This window comes from Mobula birostris, chromosome 5 (assembly GCF_030028105.1).
Source record: "Mobula birostris isolate sMobBir1 chromosome 5, sMobBir1.hap1, whole genome shotgun sequence".
Lineage (NCBI taxonomy): Eukaryota > Metazoa > Chordata > Chondrichthyes > Myliobatiformes > Myliobatidae > Mobula > Mobula birostris.
Window position 1 is genome coordinate 77,199,903 of NC_092374.1, and position 20,264 is coordinate 77,220,166.

The 20,264-nt window shown below is 41.9% G+C and overlaps 1 protein-coding gene across 3 annotated transcripts in view; it reads left to right on the forward strand.

Annotated features, from left to right (window-relative positions):
• Positions 1 to 20,264, forward strand: part of bnc2 (basonuclin zinc finger protein 2) — a 669,085-nt gene that overhangs the window by 381,616 nt on the left and 267,205 nt on the right. For all 3 annotated transcript variants that reach the window (XM_072258223.1, XM_072258221.1, XM_072258222.1), the window contains exon 3: positions 12,694 to 12,929. In XM_072258223.1, coding sequence (XP_072114324.1) covers positions 12,694 to 12,929 — 236 coding nt within the window. The remainder of the gene's footprint in view (positions 1 to 12,693; positions 12,930 to 20,264) is intronic.

Below are 20,264 nucleotides of genomic sequence, written 5' to 3' on the forward strand. Positions count from 1 at the left end.
GTCTCCTCTGAATGCAGCTGTGATATTCTCCCTGATTAGCAGTACAACTCCACCTTCTCTTTTACCTCCTCCTCTGTCTTTTCCAAAACTTTGAAACCTTGGTACATTAATTACCCATTCCTGCCCCCTTCTCAACTAAGTTTCAGTAATGGCTACAACATCATAGTTCCATGTACTGATCCAAGCTCTAAGTTCATCACCCTTACACATGATACTCTGTCATTCGATTTTGCCTTCTAATACTTTTCATGACATCTATCTTTTGGTCTGATCCTTCCCTTACTGAGCTGTAGCTCCAGTTCCCAGCCTCCTGCAAAACTAGTTCAAACTCTCCCGAGTAGCAGCAGCAAACCTCCCGACCAGAATATTGGCCCCCAGTTCATGTGCAACCCATCCCTCTTGTAAGGTCACCCCTTTCCCATTAAAAGTTCCGATGATCCTGAAACTTGAAACCCGGTCCCCTACACCATCTCAGCAGCCCCTCATTCATCCGTGCTATCGCCCCATTTCTACCTGCACTAGCCCATGGCACAGGGAGTAATCCAGAGATTACAACTTTGGAGGTCCTTCTCTTCGGCCTCTTTCCTAACTATTTTTTGTAATTTATTTTTCATTGAAGTTCATCATCAAACAAAACTTTCTGTAAGATGTATTTCAGATACTGTACATATGTTTCATATAGTCATATTTGTCAACTCCCCATAATATTTATCTGAGGTATACACTTATAGAAAGGAGAGGAAAGAAAGAACAATCAAAAGCAGAAAACTATGTACAAAGTAGGGAGTGATCTTTTTTTTTACAACATATTCATTGATTTGTGAGAATAAAACCAGGCCTATGAAGTGTTATGTAGTTAAACCATTTTTCCCAGTATAAATCAAATTGTTCCAACTTATGATTTACAGATGCTGTTATCTTCCCCATTTTGTAAATGTCCATTGTAATTTCCATCTATACATTTAAAGTTGGGCTCTCCTGTGATAACCATTTCCTGGTAAGGGTCTTTTTACCAACCACCAGCAGTATATTCATTAAATATTTATCTCTTTTCACCCATTCTTGAGGTATATACCCAAAATATATGGTCTTACTTTCTATGGGTATTTCACATTTAAAGATGTCTTGTAGGGCATTGTGTATCCCACTCCAATAGTCTTTGATAGCGGGGCATTTCTAGAAAACATGATAATGGTTTGCATTTTGATTTCCACAATTTCTCCAGCAAACAGGGAGGTTACTATCATAATGGGATTTCTGAGAGTGTGTAATAAAATATCTTATCAAGTTTTTCCACCCAAACTCCCTCTATTTCTGTGAACTGGTACACTTCCATTGATATCTCCATATTCTTGTCCATTCTTCCTGAGATATTATTATCCCTCCTTCCTGCTCCCATTTTGTTTTAATGTATGTTGAATGTGTTTTAAGATTTGACAAACCCTTATACACGCTTGAAATTATTCAACTACTGTTGTCTGAATTATATGCTTTTCTAAATAGCTCTATCAAACATGTACTTGCCTTGGTTACATTTTTAACCATCCTATTAACATACTGTCACAGCTGCAAATATCGATAAAAGTCTTAATTTTCTATTAAGAGTTTCTGTTTGAGCATTTCAAAACTGAACACTGTTCCTTCTTTCATTATATTGCAAATAGCTGTTATTGCTTTAGCTGTCCAGTCCTTAAATCCAGCATCCAGTTTGTTCAGCGTAAAATCATTTAATAATTGCAATGTCTCTCTCTAGTTTATATACTTTTATAATAGTTTTCCATATTTTAAGAGTCCATTTCACCCATGGGTTATTAATAGTATTTATGTAACTTCGTAGGTTGTTATCAGCCAAAATTGTGTGACGCTTGGCCAAGTGGCTGGGGCATTGGGCTCACAATCTGAAGATCGTGGGTTTGAGTCTTGGCCAAGGGAGTGTGTTGTGTCCTGGAGCAAGGCACTTAACCACACACTGCTCCAGTCCATCCAGCTGAAAATGGGTACTAGCAAATGCTGGAGGTTAACCTTGCGATAGACTGGCGTCCCCATACCTCTCCTGTTGGTCACACATCTACTGTCCAAAGCCTGTAGTCTGGGTTTGACCACCTCTTGAAAAGTCTCATCCATAATATCTTCAACCTCCTGAATGACCCTGAGTACTTCCACTCCAGCTCCAACTCCTCAACCTGGTCAGTCAGGCGCTGAAGTTGGGTGCACTTCCTACAGATGTAGTCATCTGGGAAACTGTTGGGTGTCCCAAGTTCCTACATCTGAGAGGAGGAGCATTCCATCCTGACTGTCCTACACCAAAAAAGAAAAAGGCTGCAACACACATAAAAGTTGCTGGTGAACACAGCAGGCCGGGCAGCGTTTCTAGGAAGCGGCATTTCGGGCCGAGACCCTTCGTCAGGATCGACGAAGGGTCTCGGCCCGAAACGTCGACTGTACCTCTTCCTAGAGATGCTGCCTGGCCTGCTGCGTTCACCAGCAACTTTTATGTGTGTTGCTTGAAATTCCAGCATCTGCAGATTTCCTCGTGTTTGCGAAGAAAAAGGCTTGCAATTCTCAACTGTGCCTCCACCTGTTGAGCCAAAGCCTTCACACTCTATCACTGACACTCTCAAACAATGGCCTTTTATTTGCAGCTGAGGTTAGGCCTTTGACGCCAACATAGTAAGTGCCTGCATAGTCCAAAATGACTGGCCTTGCCCAAATTTGCTCCTTTTATCCTCTCTCCCAACTTCCAAAGGGCCCTGATACCAATACATACTCCTCTCGCCTGAGCTGCTGAAAAATAAAATCTGTTCCTGATGACTCCTGGTTAAGGGTCCTGGGCTGAAACATTGACTTTTTACTTTTCTCCATAGATGCTATCTGACCTGCCGAGGTCCTCCAGCATTTTGAGTGTTTATTTCTGTTCCTGACCTCTTTTAGGTTCTTGTCTTCATAATGTCTCTGATTACGTACCAGATTGCCTGTAGTAAAGATTTCTATATTAATCGTGGTGCTTTATTTCATCATCACAAATATTTTGTTTCATGGCATGTCCATTCAACCTTTCCATAATCTAAACATCGATGACTTTAAACTTCCCTAGTAGAAGCATGAATATACCTTTTCACAAGAACAAAAGGAAAAGAAAATAGAACAGTGCTGGATTGTTTGCTCCTGAAGCCTGCTTTGCCAATCAGTAAGAACATGGTTGATTCAATTCTTTCCAGTTCATCTTCCAACGTCCCTAACTCCCTAGTAGTTAAAATATCTGTGTGTTTCTGTATTTACTAGTCATTTTTAGTGTGTAGTTCTGAAAGATCAACCAGTGAAAATGTTCCATTGTGCACAACTCTGCATTCATTGCACTTCATGAAATTGATGAAATGAAATAAGGTTGATTCTGTAGCAAATGGCATTCTGCTCTGTTGAACGTGTGCCTGCTTGTGTCGTGCTGTTTTTCTTTTTAATTTCAAAAAATTAAAAAAATTTTTGACGTAAAACTGTGGAATAAAGTTCCTATCCCACAAATGGGCAGGGTGAAAAACTGCTTTCTGAGAATATTCCCAGTTCATTCAGTAACTATAATAATTATCTGTTTTTTATTGCACAGACTTCAGGATTGACTCCTGTCTTTCATTGATATTGGTGATCTCACCAGGGCAGCCTTACAATTGCTTTTGGATTCTGATCACAGGAGATAATAACTTTTAAGCTTTTGGTATTAATATTGTGCTCAAAAACAAGCTCCAGAAAAGATGTCAGGAAATCTATGGTAGTATTTGATGGGGTTGATGTAATGAAAGTGTTTCTATCCGGCAGATGGCTGGAAAATAAGAAGCTGCCATATAGGGCTGGGATGGGAAGGAATTTTTTTTACTTGGGGACTAGAGAGTCTTTGGGAATTTCCCTGCGAGGAGGGCTGTGTATTCAAGATTAGACACTGATGGATTTTTAGATGTCAGGGGAATTGAGGGACGATGTAGAAAAGTGCACTGAGAAGAAAGATCAGCCATATTGTTAGGGAATGTCAGACATGACACAAAGGGCTGAATGGTCAGACAGCAAGAGAGAGGGGTGGAGAGAAGGTATGGGAAAAAGGGAAAGAGAGAGAGATTGGGAGGGAAACACAGAGATTTGGGTGGAACCCTAGAGCAACCTTTTTACCTAGAGGGTGGTCTGATATGGGATGAGCTGTCAGAGTGACTTATACAAAATGCTGGAGAAACTCAGCAGGTCAGGCAGCAGCTATGGAGGGAAATTAGTGATTTGGTTGAGACATGTTGACTGCGCTCTCCCCTCCATAGATACAGCTTAACCTGCTGAGTTCCTGTAGCATTTTGTGTGTATGGTTGTGTTGCTTTTGATTTCCAGCACCCACAGAATCTCTTATTATGAGCTGTCAAAGGAGGTAGTTGTGGCAGGTACATTAAGAACATTTAAAAGACACTCGAGCAAGTACATGAACAAAAAAGGTTAAGAAGGCAGGAAAATGTGACTAACTTAGGTGGACATTGGTGGTACTGGTTGGGCCAAAGGGCTCATTGATTCTGTGACTCTGAAGGAGAGAGAGGGAAGAAAGAAAAATTGGAAGGAAGAAGAGCAAGAGGCAAGAGAGAAAGTGAGTGAGAGAGATGGAAAAAGAGATTGGAATGAAGGAAGGAGTAGACAACTGAGATGTGAGAAGGTTGGTGGAGAAGAGAAATATGAGGAAGAGAGAAACTGGAAAGGAAAAAGGGAGAAATACTGTAAATGAGAGATAGATGAGAAAGGGCAAGTCAGAGGTATGAGAAAAGATGACAGGGAAGGATATAAGGGAGAGAGATGGAGGGAGACTAGGAAATTAGAAAGGGGAGAGAGAAAGGACAAGGAGTGTTGGTGAAAGAGAAGCAGGGGGAGGATGGATGACGAGAGAGTGAAAGCTAGGAGATGCAGAGAAAGAGAATAGACAGGTAGAAGCATAGATAGAAAAAGGAGGGATCGGCAAGGGAGAGAGAAGGACAAGGGGAGAAAAATGCAGAAAAGAGAAGAGAGTGAGAGAGCTGAAGTGAAAGAGAGATGGGTAGAGGAGAGACAGGGAAGAAAGAGAAAGATGGAAGGGGGGAGATGGAGAAACTGGGGGATGTGGGAAGATGGGTTAATGAAAGATACTTAGAGAGAGCTTACATAAATAGCTTTCCTGTAGAATTTGGCAGCCTCTCTGACAAGAATTTCTTCATCTTTATTGTTCTGGTATCTGGCAGGATGTGTATCAGGCAACCCCTCAGTGGAAAGTCTGCTGCAGGATCAGAGGAGACAAAAACAGGTGTCATATCTGCGGTCAGAACTCCAAAAGATTTGCAAGAGAGATGATCTGACAATTACATTAATGCTGCTACTTTTATCTGAAGATGTTATTATCTCCTGGTGCTGACTGTTGCATGACTGCCTCAGAAAGCGCAACACAGGAGAGAGCAGAAATGTGATAGTTATTAAATAAAAAGGCCACTCTATAAAGCTGGATTCAGTTCAAAGTTTGGAGCAAAAGTTGCTTGGAGTGTCAAGCAGTATCTCGCCCCTGGCTATGAATTCGTGCTCTTAGCTGAAGTGTCGCTTAGAATAAGATAATAGGAAATGTGATAAAAGTTCCCTTTCTGTGCTATTTTAATTTATTCTGCATACATGAATGGATGCTGTGTGCAAGTTCGTAAGTTATCTCTCTGTGGTGAAGATAAAATGATTATCACACACAGGCAGGCAGCTCAATCGTTTTCAATCTCTCTGTATTGCTTGAAGCTAATTGGGGTAATTTCCTTATTTTTGTAATTGTGTTAATTGATGAATGTACTTTGCAAAATCAAAGAATATTTAAACATGCCAGTTGGCATAGACGGTGCTTATTAATGGAGAATTACTTATTCTCAAATTCATATTTTGTGGGATTATCTTAGTCAAGAAAAAAAAGAAATGAGATTAGATTAAAATATACCTTCCAATAAATGAGAGCACAGATATCAAACAGCACATTTTTCCAAAAGCTAAGATTGAGTGTTTAATGTCTTATCAAAGGGATTTTATTCAGCAAAACTCATACAGTCATTTGAATGACTGCAAACAGATATTTGCCAAAGTTCTGGCAAATTACGATTTAGAATATCTGAAATAGAATTATATTTGTGCTGAGCAAAAGAAATATTTTTCCACTGGTGATATTGGGAAAACTTGCATTTTGTTGCATATTGTTTCAGCCAGCTTCTGAGCCCTGTGTGGTGCTGGTGTGGGAATTTGAGGCTTCCCTTCTGGCTGCTGAGTGATAGTGATGAAGTGTTCCTCAGTGTGTGCAGATGTCCTGCAGGAAATCTGATTGGAGGAGGTCTGGCTCTGGAAAGGTGTGCGGGTGAGAGGGAACGCTCTGTCTTTTCAGGCCTGTCCTCTCACAGTTGCTTGTGTCCTGTCACTGTTTCCGGTCCTGCTATCATCTCTGACTGTTTCAGAAAGTCCTTTAACTTTGACATGCAAAGTCATCTTCAGTAGGTTGTTTTAAGACAGTACTCTCAGTGCATGTATCAGAACTATGCCTCTGTATAGCTTGCTTTTCCTTTATCTATCTCAGCTCCGAACTGGAGATATATTAAGCACACTTTCATGACGAACCTACTTAACGACTGAAGTGAGAAATCAGGGATTCAACAAGACACTTAAAGCGAGCCTTCAGTGCAGGAACTGGCAAGACAATGCACCTGGTCCATGACTGGTTATCTCCTCACCCCATCAACATCCAGTCTACTTGTTTATCCAGCTTAAATCCAGCCAGTCCATTCACCTCAACTGCTCCCTGTGGTTGCAATCTCCATGCTCTCACCATTCTCTGTGTTAAAAAGTTTCTCTTGACTTCTTTCATGGATGGATTTATCAAGTCAAGTCAAGTTTATTGTCATTTAACTACATACATGGACAGTATAACCATTAAATGTATATAGAAATGAGACAATGTTTCTTTGAACCGAGGTGTAAAGCACAGTAGTACACATAACACACGATAAATTATGAAAGTAGGGATAAAATCTACAGATGAATCACATATAAATAACAAACTAAATGCATTAATATTAAATATTATAGAGTATGAAACAGATTAACCAGTGATACTTTGAATACAATGTGGCCGGGAGTTCAGAAGCCTCTTGGCCTGTGGGAAGAAACTGTCCCTCATCCTAAACACAAAATACTCTGCAGATGCTGGGGTCAAAGCAACACTCACAGCACGCTGGAGGAACTCAGCAGGTCGGGCAGCATCCGTGGAAACACTGATCATTTCTACGGATGCTGCCTGACCTGCTGAGTTCCTCCAGTGTGTTGTGTGTTTCTCATCCTGACTGCTTGTTTTTATGCGTCAGAGTCTACTGCCTGATGGTAGAAAGTCAAAGAGGATGCTGTGTGGATGGGTGGAATCCTTAATAATACTAAGGGCCCTGTGTACACAGTGCTCCTGATAAGTGTCCCTGATGGATGGTAGGGCGACCCCTGTGATTTTCTCAGCTGTTCTCACAGTCCTTTGTTGGGACTTCTGGTCTGATGCTCAACTGCTCCCATACCAGGTGGAGATGCAACTTGTCAGGATGTTTTCAACGGTGTGAACTCCGAGGAACTTTATGAGTTATTATTTAATCTTTTTGGCTGTACCATTAGTATTAGCCGTCAATTGAAAACAGTTTCTCCCATCAAAACTTCTCAGTTTTAAACTGTTCAATTGTGTCTTTTGTTGGATGGATAATTTACAAAATTAAACTGTGCAACACCTTTTCATTCTTACATTTGTAGAAAATGCACTTAGAATTAAATTACATTTTGTTTTAAAACCAATAGCACCTTTGCACCTCATATGGCCCCTGGGACGGTACACTATTACACTAACTGAGGGGCTTCCTTACCCAACTCAGTCCCCCTCTGCCCAGCAGTGGAAAAGCCCTGTATTGTGGTCCTACCCCACCAGCCCTTGCAGCGGTCGCGTCAAGCTTCAGCGTGTACCCCTGCAGCCTTTAACGTGCCAGCATCTGTCTATGGACATCTTGATGTACTGGGAGACCAGCGAGTTTTGGGCACGTCAAAGGGCGACTTTCACTGAGTTGATGATCTTCCACCAGCCATCTCTCTGTGGGCCTTTGGGAATATCCCATATAACAGAGAGTCCTCTGGGATGAACTGTGATGCAGGCTCTTGCATCTTACTCCACATCCTCCTTGTAAACCCGTAGCCGGAAAGAGATGAGTGGCCATCACATCCATGCTACGTTCCTCTTGGAGACAGCGCATGGTGGGAGTGATCATATAAGGAAGTATCTGAACTGGAGGCATTTCTCCAAGTGTTCACAGGGAAGCACCCCACAGCATACATCGAGTCCTTCCCCAGAGTATCTGCAGGATGTTCCATGCTGACCACAGCCCGATGGTACTGGTCTAGAATAATGTTTTCCACAAAGTGCAGGAAGTGCGGCAACGACCAGCTGATTGGGATGTTGCATGGTGACGGGACCAGACTTATCCTTCACAACACCCGGGACAGGTAGAGCTTTACACATAGTGGTACTTTGTGCCTATGTATTTAAGTGCCTAATGCAGTCGCTCACAAAGGTGGTCATCAGGACGATCGCAAACAACAGGAATTCTGCAGATGCTGGAAATTCAAGCAACACACATCAAAGTTGCTGATGAATACAGCAGGCCAAGCAGCATCTCTAGGAAGAGGTACAGTCGACGTTTCAGGCCGAGACCCTTCGTCAGGACTAACTGAAGGACTAACTTTTCCTTCAGTTAGTCCTGACGAAGGGTCTCGGCCTGAAACGTCGACTGTACCTCTTCCTAGAGATGCTGCCTAGCCTGCTGCATTCATCATCAGGATGATGACAGCATTGGGTGCATTTTTGCTCCCATTGTCCAGGGACTTGATTGGTCTAGCTCACCCCATCTTAGGTATCCAGATGAATCAGAAGGTGGCCTGTGTGATTTCCAAGCTGGGAGAGCGGGGGATGGGCCACATGTGCCATGTAGATCCGACCTGAGAGCACCTTGCACCTAATGATCAGGTTCTTCCCAGTTACTGAGAGGGAATGTCCCCTCCAGCCAGAATTTCTGTTTTGCCTTCCCAGCCACTCCAGCCAATTCCTGTTACGTGCGTTGGCCACTCCAACCTACATCCTCAGCACCTTCAGGTAATGAGGCCTGACACCTGCCAAAGAGCATGACCTTGCTCTTTGCATGGTTAACTCTTGCCCCGATGCCAACTCAGGCTGGTTGAAGATGCTGGTCAATCTGTGAGCTGAGCAGAAGACGGTGATGCTCTTGTTCTTCATAATGGCTTCAGAAAAGGGCTCTGTACAGACACAAACAAGATGAGGAGGTGAACAACCCTGGTTGACTCCTGACTTGATGGGAAAGCTATCTGTTTCCCACCCATTGATTTGGACTGCAGTTGGATCCAACCTCAGGTTCCCTCTACAAAGCTCATTTCAAGAACGTATCCACAATGTACACGTGTGATAGCCTGTTGAAGACTTTCTGCTGTTCCAAGTTGAACAGCTGGGCATCCACTCCCTGTCCTGCATGTAGGCGATGGTACGTCTGAGCAACACAAAGCTGTCAAACATCTTTCAGCCACGCATAGCACAAGTTTGGCGTGGGTGGATCAACAGCAGACTTGAGACTGTTGGCAGTGGCCTTGGACAAATTCTTGTAATCTACAGTCAGTAATGAGGTAATTGGCTGATGTCATTCCTGTCCCCTTTCTTCTTGGAGATAAGGAGGAAGAAGTCCTCGCATGTTCAATCTTTTTTGATGCTTTTACAACCTCTCAGTTGAAGGCAACTTAGTGATACAGTAGATGGTGCCCATGCCTCATGGTTCCAGTGATTTGGTTTCAATCTTGAGATTCACTGCTGTCTTTGTGGAGTTTTCCTGTTCTCCCGAGGTTCACTGGTTTTTACGTTCACTTCATTAATGACAGTGATAAAGCTATCAATGTGGAAATGTCTTCACTTTGACAGGTGCTTGTCACTTATTGTTTGTGTGTGTGTTTGTGCGAGTGTGTGTGTGTGCGTGCCTGTGTTTGTGTAAGTATGAGTGTGTGTTGACAGTTACTCGATTTGACCCAAGGCATCGTTTGCTTTTCAATTGAATCATGGAATTTTTTCTGCTGAACAATGTCACTCAGCCTGTTGAGTCTGTGCTTGCTAGTAGTAGAACAATACTATCAGTACTTTTCCTGTACTCTGCAAATTTTGCCTCAAATGACTATCCAATCCCTTTTAGAAAACCCTAATATATTCTTGGGTGGCGATATGGAGATATGTCTCTACCAAAGGAGGTGTAAGGCACTCCTTCCCTCCATCAACTTGCATGTCACCCTTGGGCAAGGTGTAGCACCTGCTTAGCCACCCCACCCCCTCAGATCAGGGTCACCTGAAGCCATGCAAGCAAGTGGTTGTATGAGCAGTTGGTGCAAATAACAAGTCTTGGTTATGCAACCACTGATGCTGGGCAGACAATCTCTGAAGAGTATTGATAATGGCTGGAGTCACCCGTCTTGTAAAGACGTTGCCCAGAAAGCAATAACAAACCTCTTCTGTAGAAACATTTGCCAAGAACAATCATAGTCGTAGGAAGACCATGATTGCACATATCATATGACGAGGTACATAACAAATTATATCTTCTATTTCCACTAGCCCTATTGACATTGTGTTTCAAATTATAACCACTTTCTGCATAAAATAAAACATTTTACCACTCTCATTTTGATGTTTGACCATCATTTAAATTTGTCCCTGGTCCTTGAACTGTTTGCTATAGCAAACAGCTTCCTATCTAAAGCATGCATTTGTATATGTCTCATATCTTCTCTCAACCTTTCAATTCCATTTCCTCAATCTAACTTTGTAGCTGAAATCTCTCATCTTGGGAACCATTCTAGCGAATCTTAACCGTACCTTCTCTGGGACTTTGCAACCTTCCAATATTAGTGACTAGGCTTCAGTGAAATACTACTTTTATGATCTAACATGCATGTTTGATGTAATCTTCCTGTGCTCTGTCCCTCTGCTTATGAATTCCAGAATCTTATAAACCTTTCTTTACACACCCTGCCACTTGCGTGAATTTAAGTATGTACATGCCCTGCTCCTCCTGTTTCTCACTCTTTATAGCTATCCCAGTTAACTTATGTTGTCACTCCTTATCCTCTCTGCCAAGTTCATTGCACACTTCTCTGTACAGATTAAACTTCAACTGCCTTTTGTCTGCCAGTGGTATCTTAAAGTTGTACAGCACAGAAACAGGCCCTTCCTGATTTAAATTCTGGCCCATGCTGACCAAGTTACTTATCGGAGAGAACCCATTTGCCTGCGTTTTGGCCCATATCTCTTTAAACCCTTTCTGTCCGTGTACCTAATCAAATACCTTTTTATTGTTGTAATTGTGCCCGTGTCGACCACTTCCTCTGGTAACTAGTTCCATGTTCTCACACCCACTGTGTGAAAAGGTTACCCCTCAAGTCTCCTTTAAATCTCTCTCCTCTCATGTTGAACCTGCACTCACTAGCATAGACTTCCTTACCCTGGGATAAAGACTGTGTCCATTCGCCTTATGCCCCTGATAATTTTATACACCTGTATGTCATTACCAGGTTTCTGTACTCGAGGGAAAAAGCCCTCGTCTTTATGTCTCATATCTTCTGACTCAAGCCTTCCAGTCCCACTAACACTGTTGTGAATCTTTTCTGCGTCCTTTCTAGCTAAATGACATTCTTTCAATACCTATTTGGTCTCAAACTGCATAAAATATTGCAGGAGTGGTATCACCAGCGTTTTGTGCAGTTGTAACATGATGTCCCAACTCCTGTACTCATTGTCCTGACTGATGAAGAGAAATGTGCCAAATTCCGCCTTCACCACCCCATTTAATTGTGTCACCACTCTTCGGCAACCATGTGTGTATATTCCTTGGTGTTTCCATTTTACAATACCCACCATGGTCCTGCCAGTTACTGTGTAAGTCTTGCGAGTTTAACTTCCTAGACCGTATCACTTTGCCTCGAGTTAAATTCCATGTGAATTACTTGGCCCATTATGCCAGTTGATATAATTCCTGATATGATCTTGGATAACCTTCTTCACTGTCCACTGGCACTGTGCCAGCAAGTCTGGTGTCTTCCGCAAACTTTCTAGTGATGCCAACTGCAGTCTCATCCAAATCGAAAATGCAGATAACAAACAACAGTGGAGCCAACAGTAATCCCTGTGGCACACTTCTTGCGGTCCCTTATTATCTTCCTCATTGCTTATCACAATCCCAAGCTCTGCGTCTGCCCATTTTGAAATTTTGTTCCGCATATTGATGTGGAAGTTATTAATACATATCAAATAAACCAGTAGGCACAGCACAATCCCCCAAGGAACATCATCCTGTCTTAGAAATGACCAATGACCTCTTATCATCACTCCCTGCTTTCTTTCCTTAAGCCAGTTTCTTATCCATATTCCACCAACAATTTTATTCTTTTTTTTGGGAAGAAGCATTCCAGATCTCCACTCCCCTTATCTGAAGGAAAGCACCGTGTTCTCAGTTTATGCAATGCAGCATGATTCCTTGTCTGAAGCGATCAAGTTTGCTAAGTGATATCACTCTGTCCTGTGTGAAGGTTCTGTTTAAGATCGCCTGTTCTGTTTCTCCCCAGCGCTGGACAAGCTCAGCACCCAGCATCTCTACCACCCAACTCAGGTGGAGATTGTGCAATCGAACGTGGTATTTGACATCAGCAGCCTGATGCTGTACGGGACTCAGGCTGTGCCTGTGCGCCTCAAGATCCTCCTCGATCGCCTTTTCAGTGTTCTCAAGCAAGAGGAAGTGCTCCAGATCCTCCACGGCCTCGGATGGACTCTTCGAGACTATGTCCGTGGTTACATCCTTCAGGTAGGAATGAATGGGAATATGGAAAAGGGAAAAGAATTATGCTGAGTATCTGCATGTCTTTCTAACCTGGTTCTCATCATCAATTGCCCACAAGTATTGTTAAATGAGATGGAACACTTGCAACACTGTACCTTGCCAATCACAGGTTTTTTCTACCAACTCCTTGGGTTTGTTGAAGGCTGAGAACTTAAAAAGTTCTCCCAAAATAAGCATTGTATATATTACAGACTTGTTTGTCTTTCAGAAATCAAGAACTTGTTTATGATTTTGACAAATCATGGTTGTTTCTGCATATTGAGTCTTTTTATATATTTTTTTTCATCATGTGTGCTCTTGGGGTTAGGACCTGTCGTCCACCATATTCCAGTCCAGAAACTGCAAAGGCCTCTCTCCATGCCTCAAAAATAATTGGGGTGACATGCAGGCCAGAGGGATCTGTTCTATTGAGAATTTCTACTCTGGATCTTCAATAAGAACTAGTTTACAGTTGATGCAGGAGTATTTGGGTATGCTGACTATCTCAAGGAACTTGCTGATAATCTGTCCAGGCCGGGGTTATGCTTGGACACCAAAGGAAGAAACTTTTTAAAAAAACTTAAAACATCTTTCTTTGCTTGGCTAACTTAACAGGAGGGTGTTCGGTTGCGGCTAAAGGGTTTGTGAGCAGATGTGTGTGTAGATATGATCATTATCTTGATCCACTCCCACATTCTCTCACTTTGTTTAGCTTAAATAATGGAAAATACATGGTATGTTTTCCACAAGACCAAGGAACTCTCTAATACCAATCTAACTAAAGATTGTGATGGTTTTTGCAAGGGTCAGCAATAGTCATCAGAGCTGAGGGTGATTACACCCAGATGTGATGTTCTCTCAGCTTTCAGGACATCAGTTCCTAAATTGATCACATATTTCTATTTTTTTGAGGTTCATTCATCTTTTCCCCTGGCCCCTGAATAAATGAACAAGCTTTGCCGAAAAATTCCAAAGCTGTTACCATGTACTTTTTGAGGGGTGTTTGGAGATTTAACTTCTGCCATGTTTTGCATTGCCTGTTGTCGATGATGAAGGTTATCCAATGGGTCTTGGCTCTGGTGGCTGTCACTCATATGAGAAAAAAATCCACTAGTATTAACTCTAATTCACAACTCTGAGCTTGTGTAGGGCTTGCAAATTCAAATCAATTTGAAAAGGGTTAGTTTCCCTCACATTCTGTACTCCTTCCCTTGTTACAGTCTACATGCACTTTTTGTTGATGTTCAAAGACAAGTTTGAACAACAGTGCATGGTTATTGTAAGCTGCTCCATTAAATGGAGCCAATCTTCATCAGAATGTAAACCAAGAGTTTAATGGTGGTGGAGTGTCAAATGAGTTGCTCTTGAATTCAGTAATTTTCTGCATGCAAGCAGATAATGTCTGAATCTACTCATATAAGTTCAACAAAGAGGTTGCAAGACGATGTTCAAATGAAACCCTCTACATTAAACGTGAGTTTTATAGTGCTGATCCTCACAATTACCATTTAAGAGTATACTTAAGAAGTTTCCTCCGTTCCTTGCAAATGCAGTGTTGATTTAGATTCTGAGACTAGTTGAGAGGAATGTTCATCAAACTGTTGAGCAGTATGTATTAGGGGAAAATAAGACACCTATAAAGAAATACAGTTTATATGCCAGCAAAGATATTGGAAAGCCATATTTCCCTGTTAGCTGTTGCATCTTTAGCTTCTCTTCACTGTTACCGTACACTATCTTGAGATTCATTTCCTTGTAGGCATTTACAGGAGAAATAAATACAATAGAATTTACAAAAAAAAGATACATAAGAAGACTGTACATAATTTTACATATATAGAAAGACTAACAAACTATACATAAAAACTGACAAACAACCAATGTGCAAGAGAAGAAAAACTACAAATAAAAAAAATAACACTGATAACACAAGTTGTAAAGAGTTGCTGAAAGTGAATCTGTAGGTCATAGAAACAGATCAGAGCGGTGGTGATTGAAGTTACCCATATCGGTTCAGAAGCCTGATGGTTGTAGCGTAATAATTGTTCCTGAACCTGGTGGTGTGGGATCTAATGATTCTGTACCTCCTGCCTAATTATAGTAGCAAGAAAAGAGCATGACCTGGATGATGAGCATCTTTGATGATCAATGCTGCTTTCTTATAACAACACTCCATGTAAATGTACTCAGTGATGGGGAGGGGTTTGCCTGTGATGAATTGGGCTGTGTCCACCATTTTCTGTAGCCTTTTCTGTTCTTGGGCATTGGTGTTTCCATACAAGGCTGTGATATCCAGCACTGTGCATCTACAGAAGTTTGTCAAAGTTTTTGGTGACATGCCAAATCTACTCAAACTTCTAAGAAAGTGGAGGTGCTGTCATGCCTTCTTTGTGTTGACACTTATGTGCTGATCTCAGGACAGATCTTCTGACATGTTAACACCAAAGAGTTTAAAGCTACTGACCCTCTCCACCTCTGTTTTCCCACTGAGGACTGACTCGTGGATCTTTGGTTTCTTCCTCCATTAGTCAATAATCAGCTCTTTAGTTTTGCTGACATTAAGTTATTGTAGAACCACACAACCAGATTTTCAATCTCACTGCTATATGCCAGTTTGTCACCACCTTTGATTCAACCAAAAACAGTGGGGTCATCAGTAAACTTAAATATGATGTTAAATCTGTACTTAGCCACACAATCATAAGTATAAAGTGAATAGAGCAGAGAACTAAACACACAGTCCTGTGATACACCTGTGCTGATGGTGAGCGTGAAGGAGAAGGTGTTGCAAATTCATATTAACTGGGCTCTTCAAGTGAAGAAATCAAGGATCCAATTGCATAGGGAGGTAAGTCAAGTTTATTGTCATTTAATTATATATATATGCATATAACATATATAAGCATAAAATGTATATAGAAATGCGACAACGTTTCTCCAAGCCAGGGTGTAAAAGCACAGTAGTACACGTAACACACAATAACCTATGAAGGTAAGGATAAAATCACACATAAACAACAAGAAGTTCTTTAGGCACAGAGCTTGGAAAAAGCAACGCAACAGACTTTTAACACCATAAATCGATGAGTTGTTTTGTTATGTCTCCCCTCTCGCTGTGAAATGGAGACACCTCTTTTTCCCTTATTAAGGAGAGAGAGAGAGAGAGAGAGAGAGCCTGTGGTATGTTGAATTACCGGGTGAACAATTAGTCTTTGGTACTGCAAGTCTGTGCCTTATTGATGCTTTGCTGCACGCTTGAGTGCTCGGTGAGGGCTAACGATGTTTTTTTGTTGGTGGTGGGGGGTGGTCATTGCTTTGCTGCTGCTTATATGTGAGGGGGTGTTTGAGGTTCTAACATTTACCTGTCATTCATTCTTTGGGGCACTCCTCTGTTTTCATGGATGTTTGTGAAGAAAAAGAATTTCATGATGTATATTGTACACATTTCCCTGACATTAAACGTACCTATTGAAACTAGTAAGGCATCCGTTAGTTTTGCGAAACCATGGATCTGCGCCTGGAAAGTCTTCACTCTGCAGGACGCAGGACTGGGCAAGGTTGTATGGAAGACTGGCAGTTGCCCATGCTGCAAGTCTCCCCTCTCCACGACACTGATGTTGTCCAAGGGAAGGGCATTAGGACCCATACAGCTTGGCACCAGTGTCGTCGTAGAGCAATTTGTGATTAAGTGCCTTGCTCAAGGACACAACACGTTGCCTCGGCTGGGGCTTGAACTCACGACCTTCAGGTCGCTAGTCCAATGCCTTAACCACTAGGCCACGTGCCCATGTGCTATTGAAACTAAAGCACATAAATTAAATATTGTAAGGTATGGAACAGATTAGCCACTGACATTTTGAATATGATGCGGCAGGGAGTTCAGACGCATAATAGCCTAAGGGAAGTAACAGAACCCAGGTCTTGAGGGGATGCGTTTCATGGGGATGATAGTCTTGCCTGCTGAGCTGTAGTCAATGAAGAGCATCTTCGTTGTCCAGGTGTTGCAGAGGTGAGTGAAGAGCCAATGAAATGATGTCTTCTGTTGACCTGTTGTGATGGTTGGCAAATAGGAGGAGATCCAGATCATTCATCAGCAGGAATTGATATGCTTCATAAAAACCTCTCAAGGCACTTCATCACAATGATGTAAGCGCTGCTGGATGATGTCACTGTATACGCTGGCAATGGTGGAACCCTAGTGCGGAGGAAAGACAGAATCCCATGTACAGACAGAAAACATAGTTTATACATAAGAATTCTAACAGAACATCGGTGGCTCAATTGAGCGACACTGTAAAAAGAATAATAATCTCAAAAATAAGACCCCATGATAGTACTAATAGGGCATCCAATTAAATAATACAAGAAGCATGGAATACCCGAGCCAATAAAGACAAACTTAACAAGGAAATATAAATGATTATAAAATCTCATTAAATAACAATTAACCAATAATGGGGCTCTAGAAACCTCAGAGCCAAGTGCTCTTTGGCTCGCCACACAGGCCTGGGGATTTCATTACGGATGATAGTCATTGAGGCAGGTTACCACTTTCTTCTGGGGCACTGGTATGATTAATGCCAGTGTGAAGCAGGGGAGTATCTCACACTGCTGAAGTGAGAGGTTGAAGAAGTCCATAAACACTCTAGCTAGTCGATTAGTACAGTTCTTCAGTACTCAATGAGGTACGCTGTACCAGGCCAGATGCTTTCTGTGGATTCACCCTCTTGAACGATGCTGTCATGTTGACTTCAGAGACTAAGGCCACAGTTGTTGGGGGCTCTGAGGGTTCATGATGGTGTCCCTGTGTTCTGTTGGTCGAGCATAAAAGGCATTGAGCTAACCTGAGAGTAAACTGTCACTACCATCTATGTTGTTTGGTTTTGCTTTGTAGGAGCTGATGGCATTCAAGCCCTGCCACAGCTGTCGAGCATGCCTCTGTGATTCAGGTTTAGTCCTGAGTTGCCACTTTGCACCAGAAATGGCCTTCCCAGGGTCATACCTGGTCCCCTTGAAGTCCAAAGCATTAGTAAACTAATAGCCAAAGCAGTGTGCACAGATCTAGGAATGAAACAGATACACTCCAGAGACTTGTGTGATATAGATCTACTACATTTACATCTGGACACTAAGGAGCTTGTGTGCTATTTCTAAGTTTTCAAGGTAAGTACAGAAGCTGACATGGTAGAGAAAAGAGAATCTACACCATTGGTTATGCAGTCTAGGACTTGGGTACAAAGTCAAAAAATTCAAAGTTAGGGCTTTCTGGGATCAAGTTGAAAACATTTATTAGAAATTGGGAATTCATTTCTACAAATGAAAATTGATAGTAGGGGAATTGTTAATAGGAAATGAGACAGGGAAGGTGACAGACGTTTGTGAAGGGGAACACTTTGCATTTCGTGATCACAATGTCATTAGTTTCAGAATAAATATGCAAAATGATAGGGCTGGTCCGCAGGTTGAAATTCTAAATTGGAGAAAAGGCAATGTAGGTGGTATCAGAAAGGATCTGGCAAGAGTGGATTGGGACAGGCCGTTTTCTGGCAAAGGTGTACTTGGTAAGTGGAAGGCCTTCACAAGTGAAACTTTGAGAGTACAAAGCTTGCATGTGTCTGTCAGAATAAAAGGTAAAGATAACAGGTGTAGGGCACCTGTTTTCAAGAGATATATCGGCCCTGGTTATGTAAAGAAGGAGGTGTATAGCAGGAATAGGCAGGTAGGAACAAATGAGGTGCTTATGGAGGATAATAAATGCAGAAAACACTAAATAAAGAAATCGGGAGGGCTAAAAGTAGGATGAGGTTCCTCTAGCAAACAAGGTGGAAGAGAATCCCTGGGATTCTACAGACTCTGTAGGTTAAAAGCAAAAAGATTGCAAGGGACAAAATTGGTCCTCTGGAAGATCAGAATGGTAATCCATGTGTGGAGCCAAGACAGATGGAGGAGATCTTAAATGATTTTTTTTGCATCTGTACTTCCTCAGGAGATGGGCACAGAGTCTATAGAAGTGAGGCAAAGCAGCATCAACTTCACAGACCCTGTACAGTTTACAGAGGAGAAGGTGTCTACTGTCCTGAGGAATATTAGTGCGGATAAATTCCCAGGGCCTAACAAGGTGTTCCCATAGATCCTGTGGGAGGCAAGTGCAGAAATTGCAGGGTCCTAGCAGAAATATTTACAGTAAATCATCCCTAGTGACAGGTGAGTTATCAGAAGAACATAGGATAGGCAATGCTGTTCTGCTGTTTTGAGAAAGGCTTTAAGAATAAACCAGGAAATTATAGGCCTGTGAGCCTGACATCAGGAGTGGGAAAGTTATTAGAAGGTATTCTAAGGGACAGGTTATATGAATATTTTGATAGACAGGGACTGGTTAAGGATAGTCAGCATGGCGCGTGCATGGTAGGTCATGTTTAACCAATGTTATCGAGTTTTTTGAGGAAATTACCAGGAAAGTTGATGAAAGTAAGACAGTGAATGTTGACTAGATGGAATTTAGCAAGGCATTTGACAAGATCCCTTATGGGAGGTTGGTCAAGAAGGTTCAATCACTTGGCATTCAAGATGAGGTAGAAAATTGGGTTAGACATTGGCTGATCTGGAGAAGCCAGAGAGTGAAAGTAGATGGTTACCTCTCTGACAGGAGGCTTGTGTTCGTGGCGTGCCCCTGAGTCCATTGTTGTTTGTCATCTATATCAATGATCTGGATGATAATGTGGTTAGCTGGATTGGTAAATTCGCGATAACACTAAAATTGGGGGTGTAGCAGACAGCGAGGAAGGCTAACATAGCTTGTAGCAGGATCTGAACCAGTTGGAAAAATGGTCTGAAAAATAGCAGATTGAATTTAATGTAGACCAGTGCAAGATGTTGCACTTCATTCAGACCAACCAGGGTAGATGTGACATATTGAACGGACAAATACTGAGAAGTGTGGTAGAACAAAAGGATCTGGGAATGCAGGTCCATAATTCATTGAAGGTGGCGTCACAGGTTGATAGGGTCATAAAGGAAGCTTTAAGCACATTGGCCTTCATAAATAAAAGTACTGAGTAAGGGAGATTGGATATTATGTTGAAGTTGTATAAGACATTGGCAAGGCCTAATTTGGGGTATGGATGGTAGGAGTATGGAGAGCTATGGTTCCAGGTGCAAGTCAATGAAGTAGGTAGATTAAATGTTTTAGCATGGACGAGATGGGTGAAAGGGCCTGTTTCTGTGCTTTACTTTTCTATGACACTAAATTGTTGTTATTTTGCATACCAATATCAAACCATAAGACATAGGAGCAGAATTAGGCCATGTGGCCCATCGAGT